At 41.8% G+C, this 13,085-nt stretch overlaps 1 protein-coding gene across 9 annotated transcripts in view; it reads right to left on the reverse strand.

Annotated features, from left to right (window-relative positions):
- Window positions 1-596: 596 nt before the first annotated feature.
- Window positions 597-13,085, reverse strand: part of lrp8 (low density lipoprotein receptor-related protein 8, apolipoprotein e receptor) — a 205,526-nt gene continuing 193,037 nt past the window's right edge. For 3 of the 9 annotated variants that reach the window (XM_074634964.1, XM_074634969.1, XM_074634965.1), the window contains one exon: window positions 597-11,605. In XM_074634964.1, the coding sequence (XP_074491065.1) occupies window positions 11,304-11,605 (302 nt within the window). In that variant the 3' untranslated portion in view covers window positions 597-11,303. The remainder of the gene's footprint in view (window positions 11,606-13,085) is intronic. The other 6 variants (XM_074634968.1, XM_074634970.1, XM_074634966.1 and 3 more) reach the window with 4 other exon arrangements.

Genomic DNA, 13,085 nt, shown 5'->3' on the forward strand with positions numbered 1-13,085 from the left:
TAGGTTAAAGTCCTGTGTTTGTTTGGCTCATGCCGTCCACCCCGACCTCCTCCTGGACTTATTAGAAACGTATTTGTGATGCGTCAAAAATAAACGTAATCCGTTAGAAAAATGCAGTTTTGTTGTATAGTAATATAATGTTTAGGAGATTAGGCTGTTCTTAAAGGTGCAGTGTGTAGGATCTGGTGGCATCTAGTGGTGAGGTTGCAACCAACTGAAAGTCCACCCATGTGCAAAGCGTGTAGGAGAGCTATGGTGGCCGACGCAAAAACATGAATGCCCCTATCTTAAGCCAGTGTTTGTTTTGTCTGTTCTGGGCAACTGTAGAAACATGGCGGACTCCGTGAAGAGGACTCGCTCCATATGTAGATGTATAGGCTCATTCTAAGCTAACGAAAACACGACGATTCTTATTTTAAGATGATTATACACTAATGAAAGCATAGTTATGAATATTATATTACATTTCTTCCAATAGATCCCCCGAAATCTTACACACTGTTCCTTTAAATGTGTCCTGTAAATGCTACTTTAAGCTCCATGTTTGTAAAAAAACACAAGGCAGCGTCCAGATGTAACACAGAGAGACAAATAGGTTGGACAGTTTTTATAAATTTAATATATCAATATATAGAGATATTTATCAACAGCTTGATTTCATAGAAACGTGAGTGAGACCATTTTGGCATACAGTACAGATATTCCATGTAAGTACAGAAGTTGCTAAGTTTTTAACACCCCCCGCCCCCGACCCTCACCAACCCGCCAGTTAAACCCCCCCGCCTTCCCACAGACACATAACACAGAGAAACAGAAAGAGTAAAAGTATACAGGAGCACAAAACAAGGCACCAATAAATTAAAATGATAACCCCTCTTCTTTTTTAGAAACACACAACAAAATCTATTCAACAGAATTAAATACAGTATGAACACTAAAAATCTGCAATGCTGTTAAAAAGCAAAAAAAAAAAACGGAACAGACTGGAGAAAACGTAAAATAAAAACACTTTGGCAGATTATTAATTTTTAGTTACAATCAAGTAGTAAATAAATCCAGTGCTCTTGTGTACAAATAAATTCATATATAGTCTACACTCCTTTTTACCCCAGAGGTTTATGTACATCATTTTTTACAGATACATTTAAAACATTATCAAAAAGTTTTTGCTGTATGAAAACGTATTTACAAGTCATGATTCAAAACCATTGGACTGTACCATTGGACCCCCCCTCCCTTTTATTCCCCCTCCTAAGAACGTTATCTCTTTACACAGTGCAGAAGGCTTCTTGAAAAGTTTTGTGCAACAAACAGCGTAAAAAAATGCCTGTCGTATGGCTGTGGAATGGACAGAGCCCCCGGTGGTTTTTGAGATTTCCTTGCAATGACACATCAGCAACATTTTGAGAAAATGCAGGTAGACATTGGAGCCAATAGTTTCTTATATTTGCAGTGATTCTCTCCCACCTCAATCACTGTGGAAGTAAAATGTCCAAATCTGTGACATTACCGTTATTTATCAAAACGTTGTCCGTGTACAGTATATCATCATCCCACCCCATAAAAAGATATACAGATTTCACAACATTGTGGACTCCGTGAAGAAGACCCGCTCCCTGGTCGTGTCTAGAAGGGAACCAGCAAATTGGGAAAACTCTCGAAAGATGGTAAAGGTTAGGCATTGACCTCCAATAGTTATGTTTATTCAAGGTCAATGCCTAAATGTAACTATTGGAGGTCAGTGCCTAAACCTGACTATTAGAGGTCAATAGATAAGTTTAGGCATTGAACTTGAACAAACTTAACTATTGGAGGTCAATAGTTAAGTTTAGGCATTGACCTCCAATTGTAATGTTTATTCAAGGTAAATGCCTAAACTTAACTTTTGGAGGTCAGTAAACGTAACTATTGACTTCCAATAGTTAAGTTTAGGCATTGACCTCCAATAGTTAAGTTTATTCAAGGTCAATTCCTAAACTTAAGCATTGGAGGTCAATGCTTAAGTTTAGGCATTGACCTTGATTAGTTAAGGTTAGGATAGGTCGTCAGGCAGCGAGTTTCACGAGAGTTTTTGCAGACATCGGAGCCAATCGTTTCTTATATTTGCCCGTGTATATCATCATCCCACCCCATAAAAAGATATAATTCCCCATCGCTGTCTTCTTCCCCCAACCTTCGTTTTACACTAACTGGTAGAAAAATGTAGGTGACTGAACATTGCCCTTCAAGTAATCAAACATCAAGAAGTCAAATATGAAACTATGAATGGTTTGGCAAGGAGAGAAAGAGCAACAACTACAACTCACAGACTAATAGTCCAAAAACACGTGATAATAAGAGGAAGCAGTTGGTGAAGGAAAGTCACTGGGTCAACAAGAGCTAATATCCAGCCAAGTAGAGTCAATGAGGGCTCCTTCCACAGTCCACAACTGTAGCTGGGGGTGAAGGGGGGCTTCTTTGCTGGTTCATGATCGGAAGTTTTTTTTTTTTCCAACTCTGGGGGTTTCCTTGCTATTTTGGAGTTTCCAGGTTATTTCCTCCAGTGTTTTCTTCCAGTGTGTGCCTGTCTACCCAAAGACTGATAGCCCTTGCCAAAGGAAAGATGTCGATGGCTCAGATGAAGATGGAAAGGCAAGAGAATGAGACAGCAATGCTGACTTTGCTCTCGAAACTAAAACTCAGTAGTATAACAACCACGGACGCCTCACAGCTGGCATTACTTTTGATGCGGTGCATGAGGAAGTGAAGTGGTGGAAAGATGTGAGTGATGTTAAAGCAGTCAGTGCATCCGGGTTAAAAGCAGCTTGGGTCAGATTCTTTGCTCAGAAAAAGACTGGAAGCAACTAATTAGAGGATCGCAGAGAGGAAGAGAGGGACAAGCAGTTAAAAACAGGGAGCACAAATCAGCAACACTATAATTACGGCATACAATTATAATGGATTATGGGTTATCACGGCTGTTAGAATTTGTTATGATGAGCTAATAACGTAACATCGTTCTCATAAAATAAACCAGACGCAACCTGGTCATGGATGGATGGTGATAGTAACCTGCCTATTATGCATTAGGGTTTGTAACAGTAGAAATATCCTTTATATGCTTTATGAATGTGTGAGTTAAATCTATAGATGAATCGGCAAAAACAACAATTTTATTGAGCAGGTATTTGTTTCCTAGGTAAAGTCTACATTTAGATCTAGAGCCAGGATTATGTTGCACCAGCTGTTTGTAAATCCACCACTAAGTTTGTGTGTTAAGTCTTTCCAAATCCTTAGTAACAACCAGCTACTGTAGCTTTTACGAGCGATTTACTGAACTGGGTTTCACCATTAAAACTTGAGGAATGTCTCAGCGAGTAAAGATTGAAGCAATGAGTAAATCAGTTTGTTTTATTTAAATAAGCATGCGTTGAGAAATATGTGTTTCAGACTTAGTGGTATTGATCAAATGAGTGTAAAATATCTGAATACACTAACTTGACGTTATTTGGTCATTTAGTCTCATGTCATTAGCATAACGATTGTTATTTGAGGTATAATGTGTTATTTTTTGTGAAATGTAATTTAAAAACTTCCCAGTTTACATCATTAGTAAAGGTGCTAAACTTGATATCCAGAGCATTAATATAGCAGCAAACAACCATTTGCTATGTAAACATATAGAGGAGTAATGTCTACCTGAGCAGAGAATGAAGTCACTCTCCTTCTGTGTGTGTTGTAATCTGAGCTTCTCTGAGCTTCTCTGAGCTTCGTTGACATAGCCAGGCTGGCCGTGCATGCCTTTAGTAGCTGGCCGCCACGCTGCATGATGGTGTTCGTCGCAGAAGCGTAGCATCCACCCCCTGGTTACCCTCAGCTAAACACTGCTAACTCTGTCAGCACTTTCCCTGTTGTTTGCACTGTTAGCGCTGTTAGCTGCAAGCCGCTGTTCCATTTTGAGAGCTGTTGAGAGGCAATAGGAATGCTCCCAATCCCGTATTTAGCACCTTTGATCAGCATTTTTATGTAGTGTCAGGCTAATTTGATGATATTTAAGCGAGCTAAAGTTTTCATTTTTTGTTGGTTCAGTTAGCTCATACCTGGTGTAAACATTTAATTACAAATAATCTCTACGTAAGAACAAGTGTGTGGTTACACCTCATTTTCATTTAGTGATGTGTGAATCTCCACTTACAACTTGGTAACGTCTGAATTTACGAACTGCTGGTGCAACCGGCTCCAGATCTTTAGATTAGGAACCTCTTAAATTCAACATGGGTGCACCTGGTCGTTAAGACTGACACAGTCTACAATGGAAATATTCTGTATTTAGATAGTAATTTTCTGGTGTTGACCAACTTTGTGCTAGATGTTATGTTGCACATGCAACCCTGCAGCAACTACACTGAAAAACTGACGTGGACTGAGAATCTAGTACCTACACATCATACCTGTGCTACAACAACTGAATAACTGAACGTATGAACATAAACACACACAATGAATTATTCTTCGACCTCTTCAGCCTGAAGGCAGAGTGCTCAACTTGATCCTTCTAACAGCAGTTTATGGAGTTGACTGAAAGTAAACTATGATAGTGCTGCCATTAGGACATTGATTAGCTGCTAAATGATTCCTGAATCAAGAATGTCCAGACAGCATACTGTCAAAGCATGTCCGCTACTACCACTACCATCACTACCTACTACATGATCAATGACAAAAATCCCTTTCTGGACTCTTTCAGCGTCCTTCAGTGGAGACGCGCGCTCTCAAGGTGGCCACGAAGGGGACCGGCCAATCTGTCTTCACACTGTTGCAATAATAACTTCTCTACAATGCCACGCTCAGTCACCTCAATAAATAAGCAATTTATTCTCCTAACTGCAAAGCCTCCGTATGGAACTCCATTAGACCTGCAGCAAACGTGGACATGAAGGAAACTACGGGGAGTGCAGAGCTGGCTGAGCCCAGGGGTCAATGCAGGAGCGGGTTTGTGATTTATTTAAACTTAAATTCACAAAGATATCTGACCCGTTTCATCTTTCTTGGCATTTTACATCATCTTTATCTTTATTTTAGGACTTGGACATCGTTTTTTTATGAAAAAAATATGCAATTGTTGCCATCATACCCACTGAAAATATTACAAAATGACTACTTTAAACCAAATGCAGCTGAGTCAATTTAAACATGTCAATCCTACATTCTGCCAAAAAAACAAACACTGCATGTAGCGGCCAAACCAGTCCGGGATCATGCTGAGCTGAGTGAAAGTCTTCCCCACCGTGTAATGCATTTTATCTTGCTTCATCTGTGCAAGGTTAAGATGAAGGGAGATGTCCACCCCCTTGTGCTCAATCCTCCTTCATTAGATAGACGTAGGGGAGTGCAGTGCTGAGGTGGACTATAATTTACCTGTCTAGCACGCCACTTGTCACGTACAGTACGTACAGATCCTTCTGAGGGCAGCGAGCGGGAATGAGTGTCAGAGTGCTGCGACACAACATCAGCAGAAATCCGGTAAAATAAATGGCCTGCTATTCATCTCCCACGCACAAACCTGTTCGCATGTACGGTTTAGTCTGAATTTCCTGCCTATGTCTGTCTTCTTCTGTTTCTTTCCTCCTCCCCTGTGGTTACCCAAGTATCCACACTGAGCAAACACTTCCAGGACACAGTGAAGACTATGAATAATAACTACCATTAATCAACTGTTTGTTTGTATGCACGTACTGTCTGAATACATATGCTGAGTCTATCCTGAGCCGACGTTGGAAGACTTTAATGTTTGCATGCTAAACTTGTTTTTGCTTATTATTAAAAAAGACTGAGGATGTGACAAACAAAAGCATTTCTTAGCTCAGCTCAGCTGAAATGCAACGTTGTTCAAATGAGTTATTCTGAGAATGGAAGACCGGTGTTACAATGCATTATAAGTGTGCTTAACACCTCCAAGATGCCCTTTATTGACACTAAATGACGTCCATAATGGGAAAGCTGCTCATTAACCATGACTACTTGTAACAGCGATCATATTAACTTGTCATAACGGCCAACAGTAATTCACTATTACAACGCATTATGAGCAATTATTGCGATAGTCATGGGGCATGAATTCCATCTGATTCAATGGGCTGGAAGCATGTCTGTGGCAAGCCAATGGAAGATCAGCTCTTTACGCTGGTTTACACGCTGCCTCTCTATCCAGCTTTCAAATCAAATCAGTGCTCGGCTCAGTCAGCCTCGGCGTATTACTCATCTGCTCGTACAAAACAGGGCCGCTAACAACCACGCCGAGCAGTCAGCGACAGCGGAAAGTGATTCCTTCCAAACGTGGGCTCTTTTTCTACAGCATCTCATCCAGAAAACACACAGCTGCGTTGTTATAAGACTAAGAAATGCTACGCTAAGAAACACCAGGAGCAGTGCTGTGAAGCCACTGAAACACCGGGATTGATGTTTATGAAACCACGTTATGCCACATTATGCCAATTCAAACGAAAAATGATGTTGTGGGAGTGATACCCACAAGATTAATGTAGTGTTAAAGACTACTGGAGCCAAAAATACTGCAAAAACTCACACTTTGCAGCTGCCTATTGTCAATTAATCAGTCAGCTTCTTGCTTTCTCATACGTAACTCCTACAGGATTCCAATATGTGCAACTACACATTATACAGTTCCAGAAACCACATAAATTGTCCCGTCTTTTGAATTTCTAAAATGCTGAAAAGATAATAACTATTTTTGTGTATTCATGCTCCATGTTAGGGTTGAAAGTCATAGAACTCAAAGCATCATTTTCATATCTCAAAACAGTCCCAGGAAGGTGTTTTGTGACCGTCTGAAGTTTTACCTCTGAAATATTGATGGCAGTAGACACAAACACAAACAATGAGTCAGGAACAGTGTGAGTCCTAACACCCAAATGAGCAAACAATCCCAAGTTCATTATCGACTGTACGCATACCTCTGATACCAGGAGAGAGGATTACCCATAATCCTTTGCCTTTTCTGCCCTGCTGCTTTTTGCCTTGAGGCACTACCCTCTGGTGGCACAAACCCTCCTATTCCCCTAAAAAACAAAAAACAAAAAAAACCCTCCCCAACTCTTTCACCCCGAAATCACCTCTAAACACGCAGACAAGCCCATCGTTTTCTGTCTCCTTTCCCCTTGGCTATATTTAGCTTTTCCTGCCTACATAACAATACAGTATGCCAAGGGGCGACTCTGAGCGACTGGGTGTGAAAAAGGATGACTGTTTTTAAAAGAATCTGTCATGTCAACTCAAGATGTAAAGGGAACTATGAAGAAAAATAACGTCCTTGCCTGCTACTGTATATCCTTGCAAACTTGAACAAATCCGCCTGTAGTGCTGGAGCACTGAGCTGATTACATATTTACAACAGCAAACATACAAATAAATAAAACGTCATGGTATGAGGAAATTAAAAATAACGCATGCCGGCTTTTTCCCCCTGTACGGCAGCCAGACAGCCTTCTATTTACAATGTGCACTGAGACGGCAAAATGAGGTTAGTTTGAACAAAATCATCAAGCAGCATTTTACACACCACTACAGCTAACAAGAGGCAGAGAGAAGAGAGGAGTGGAGACTAATGAACTAGCACTAAAGGGAAGTAGTAGTGGCTAGTAGTGGTAGTAAGGTTACTCCAGTGGAGAAAGTAGGAGAGGAAGAGGGGATATACAAGATGTACATGTCATCCCGGCTCCTCATAAAGGGGAGGCAAAATGAGGAATCCTTCTCTTTCTCCTCTGCGCTGTACTGGCCTCTTTGTAGTGGTGAGAGGAGGGGCCAGGATGGGATTGGGGAGGGAGAGCAGGCTGCATTCTCCCCCATCAGGGATAGCCATCATCCTCCAGACTGAGTGCCACGCGCTGCAAACAGCAGATAAAAAGACTGTTACCATGGTAGGCTGGTGAAGGAGAGAGAGAGAGAGAGAGAGAGAGAGAGAGAGAGAGAGAGAGAGAGAGACACAAAAAGAAAACAGAGTAACATGGACAGAGACAGGGTCTGAAATCAGCACCCGCCACCCGCCAAATATGGGTAAGTTGTTGGCAGTGGCAGGTAAAATCATCAGGCCATCCGCCACTTTGCCAGGCAGGAAAAAACTCTAGTGATGGGAATAGAGAACTGGTTTAGTTGCCTGATTCCTTGGCATCTCATGCCTCCGTGACTACCGATTCCTCTGTATTGATGCTTTCTGACAGTTACGCATGCACAATGATGCATAAGCACGCTGTATCATGTTTCAGTTTGTTTGGGACCAGAGCCACGGCGGTGAGAAAAACAAAAGCGCTCAAAAGCGTGGTGCTACTAAACCTTAGAGGTGCACCCTATTTTACCCTGAAAATGCTGCACTGTGAACAACAAATCTGTGTTGAAATCAACAGGAGGAGAGTTAGTAATGTTAGCGGTTAGAAACCGCTGTGCAGCAGTCCTGCTTGGCTAAATAACGGAGCTGGTAACGTTACCGGAGGTGCCATTATGGTGCTTTAATGCTCTGTTCAATAAAAATTTGTATTTATGTGTAGGTAAATTACAATGTTATCATGATGTGTTCAAATAATCTCGTAAAATGCAGCTTTTGGCGAAAACCTTGAATAAATCCAGTTGTTTGAAGGAGATGGTTTCACAGCAATGTAAAATAGATATTAGTGAGGGACCTGTTGAACTTCCTAACACGAGCTGTTAGAAGGTTATAATGCATCATTAAAACTACTGATGCTAAGATATATATATTAAAAAGCAAATATTCAAATAATCATAATCATTTGAATTGTGTGTTTTTATGCAAATAACCACTATAGATGACACTAGTAAAGTACAGTACTGTACAGTACTGGCAGATACAATTTCTCATTGGCAGACAAAAAAAACAAAAACGAAAAAAGTTAATTTCAGACCCTGGACAGAGAATAAAGAAAGAAATCGAAATTCACGTTTAGACGGCACCCAGAAAAGAAAAGACAGGTTCATATAGAATCCACTTTCCTGCTTCCTTCTTGCAGTCCTCTCCTCTCCCTCCTCTCCTCTCCCTGACCTTCCTCTTCTCCTCTTTCCAACCCCTCCCTCCCTTGTTCATTCCCTCCTTCTCTGGAATGCAGGATGCTTCCCTACGGCTGCAAATGTCTGGCCCACATAATGCCAACCTGATTCCTCTGGCTGTCTGAGTTGCCACACTGCCACAAAAGGAGAGCGAAGGAGAGGACAGGAGAGGAAGAAAACAAGTAAAAGACAATAAAGGAGATTAGTGCAGATGTAAATAATCAAACTGGGAGACGAGAGAGTATAGTTCCCTCTCTGCAGCCCTTCACTGAGGCTGGTTGCTAATTCGACCTTGAATCTTAATATGATTCAGTTGTGCACCTGTTTCCTGTGAGTGTGTGTGAGTGTGTGTCTCCAGCCTGACATCATGCCAATGATACCCAGAATTCTTTGCCTCCGTTCTCTCTGGAGCAACACAAAGCAATCTGTGTTACCATGCCAACCGATCAAAGCGCTAGACTCCCACCCCCCCTATGTATAATCCGTTTTGGCTGCCCTTCCCTGCTGGCTTTCCGATACATAGAATAACAAATAAATTCAATACATGTCATAAGCATCCTATACGTTTAAGTGCAGTTTTGTGCAAATCACAGTTGGTATTGTTTCCTGGAGATTCTAGAAAACGCAGCTCCACGCCTGATGAGTGATTATCAGAAATGCATCGATGGGAATTCAACAGGGTAGTCCGCAACTCATGAAATGTGGAGATTTTCTGCAACTGTACTCAAGAAAGAATATGAGATTAATTCTTTTGGACTGTCCTTGGTTCTGATTTGTGCTCCCCTTGTTATCCTCCATGTCTTATTTACACTGTAACGACAAAAATAAAATCCACTTACTGTGAGGGCAATGACATGATGTTACAATCCACTCTAAAAATTAGCAATTTATTTGCAGTGCCTATAAGGGGCCGTGTCCACCAAAGCATTTTTCCCAAGCTAACGCCAGTCACCAGGCGCTCTTGTGAAAAATGCTCAGCTGGGAGTGCTTGAGAGCGCTTTGGAGGCGCAGCACTTTTTTTCAGCTGAGACGCTTTGGTTGCATCTGGTTGCTATGATACGGAATATTTGCGTAAGTAAACATGTCGGCACAAGGTGCTTGCTCTGGCTCTCGCTCTGGATGAAGGGAAGGCTGAAGCACATAGGGAGAGAGGATGGACCTGCCAGTCTATGTGGGTCCATGAGATTTTGTGGGCGAGTACGATCGTTTGGTTCAGATTCAGATGACATTTATTATCCCACACGGGGGAAGTTTGTGTGGTCCAGTGCTCCAGACATGAGGACAACATAAAGTCATAAAAATAATAGCATAACATACACAATAAGACCACAACAAACGGATAATAATAAACACATTTGATAACAAATGCTGTTTGTCCCACCCCTCTTCCACTGTGATTGGACGGCTGGGTAAAAAGTGACAGTGTAGCGTTTTGCCCAAAGTTGAACATTTTTTAACTCTCAGCGACCTGAAATTTTTTTTAAACGTGCAGCGCTCGGCGCAGAAAAGACGTTTAGCGCCTCACCATGCTGCTGGCGTTCTTACCATAGTGTATTCCCTTTGCAAAGCATTTAAAAAATATGCTGGCCTCAGGAAAAAACGCTTTGGTGGACACGGCCCCTAAAGCTTTTCTTTCCCCTCAAAGACATCGAAACACTAAAATCTCAACGCCACTGCAAAGGCCCTCCCATCATGCATCTCTCTTTCATATAGCTGCACTGCATAGAGACAGCAGCAATTATTTAAGTCTCAGTGCCCCTCTACTGTCCGGATGACCCTTTGTTATCATTTTTAGCAGCAAACATAAAGAAACATCCACAAAATTCTGTTGCATCAGCTGCTTCTGTAAACGAACATGATATGTGTCTGTGTAAGGAGTTTTGTCAGGAAACGGGGTCCTCATAAGAAACACATGTCGCCCAGTAACGGAACAAACACTTGAATCACCAAAACTAACACGACGTACAAGTAAATGGGATGGCAGGTTGGCAACGAACATATGTACTGTATGATTATGGCCATGGAGGTGAAATAAATGTGATGTACTCGTGAAGGGCTTATGTGTGTGTGTATGATTAGTGTTTTCAGTGATTACTGCAAAAATGGTTGTGTGAGATTGTGGGCGTGTGCAAGCCTGTTCTTTCTTTCCACCAGGCCTACGTGTACAACAAACGGGCGTTACCAAACCCCTGCCCATCCTCCCGTATCCCAAAATATTCCAAACTCCTTCCTTTCCTCCGAGGCTCCTCTCATTTGCCGCTGGCGAGCATCGGCGCCCCTGAGTACCAGTGAGAGTTGCTGTCTGTGACGCCGCCCCCTAGAGGAAGCGCTATGAACGGCTGACTGTGGCTGCCACTCACTGCTGGATACACGTGACCGATGGACTCGCTGTGGCGCCCGATGTGGATCTCGTCGTCGTCGTCCTCCGTGGTCTTGCGGTAAACGGGGTTGTCGAAGTTCATGCTCTTGGTGTTCTTGCGCCGCCAGTTGCGCCAGATCAGGTACCCGCCGGTGCAGAGCAAGCCGATGACCACTGTGGCAAGGATAGGGACTGCATGTGTTTAACACACACACAACAACAACACACGGCGGGAGCGTTAACACAGCCCAGGGGACACAGAGCGGCGCTTTAAGCACTCACACGCACAAACACGCCTCACACACTTTCCTTCATGGACTGAAGGCTCATTGTTATTAGTCTTTATTTTTCAAATCATGGTGTATAATCTAATGCACACCTGTGAGACAGGTTTATAGGGGAATTAAACCAAAGGTGGACTCCTACACACTGTTAATGCTAATTTTTGGAAGCATAAAATTAGTTAATTATGTTGTTTTTTACACTTTTGTTTAAATCATTTTGTTTGTAATTAACTTAAATGGATAGTTTGGACGTTTTGAAGTGGGGTTGTATAAGGTACTGTGCTCTGGAGACGAAAAACATAAATCACTCCTTCGTACACACCCCATAGCAAATAATTTTTTGATTTGGTCCGCTTTAATTTGTGCACCGTGAAATTGAACCAGACTAAATAGAAAACGAACCAAAATTATGAATTTCATTTTGATTCGGACTAGCCAAACGGAGTATGGCTTGTGAAAGTGCCTTAAATTGATCACAAGACCAGTCAGGATAACTCTGCTACACAATTTCCTGTGGGAAACCCTGTACATCTATCTGCTATTTAAAAAGAATCTGGGTATTTTTCAATGAAACTGGTAAAAACTGAAAACAATGAGCCTTCATACTGTATATATTTACGCATTCAATTACATTCCTTCTAAGTCTCAATCTTACAGAATGATCAAAAACATATAAACATGAATGTACATGCACAATTTGCAACAATGAACGCCTGCATGCACATCACACATGCATACACAATGACTGAACCACACACACACTTTTCTATTAAATCTTGTAGTATTCAGGTCCTGCCAGTAATTAAGATTTTGTTTTTTAATAAAAGCCCCGCAAGGTTGCTTAACTGTCATCACCTCATTATTCTTGTGCTACATTTGGGCTATAATTTATGATTTTGCAGTAGCCTGGGCAAAAAAAAAAAAGGAAACCAAATCTGCAGACTACTACTCATGTGTTTTTGGGGAGGGTTATGAGAGAAGAATGGACAGGGGAAGAAGAAGAGAGAAAAGGGGAATGGAGGATTTGAGATACGCGCTGTCTCTCTCCTCTCATTAGCATATCAGCATGGCTGCCTAGCTGCCCTTTAGGACCTGTGTGTGTGTATAATCCATGTATAAATGAATGTGTGTGTAGAGACCAACGCCCAAACCAGAGGTGTGTCAACGCGGAGAGATAAAACAAGTGTGTGTGTGTGTGTGGTTGTGTCTGCATCCCCTGTGGAAGCCCCGTTTAATTGCTCTTTTGTTGGATAGGCACTTGAGGTCCCTGTGTGGCTGGGCTGGAAACCCCAGATCCTCCTTTGTTCTTCTCTAAATGCTCACTGGTTTAAAAAAAAAAAAAACATCAGCTTTTGTCTCATTTAGAAAATGTTCACTCCAATTAGAAA

The sequence above is a fragment of the Sebastes fasciatus genome, chromosome 5 (genome assembly GCF_043250625.1).
Source record: "Sebastes fasciatus isolate fSebFas1 chromosome 5, fSebFas1.pri, whole genome shotgun sequence".
In the NCBI taxonomy this organism is placed as follows: Eukaryota; Metazoa; Chordata; class Actinopteri; order Perciformes; family Sebastidae; genus Sebastes; species Sebastes fasciatus.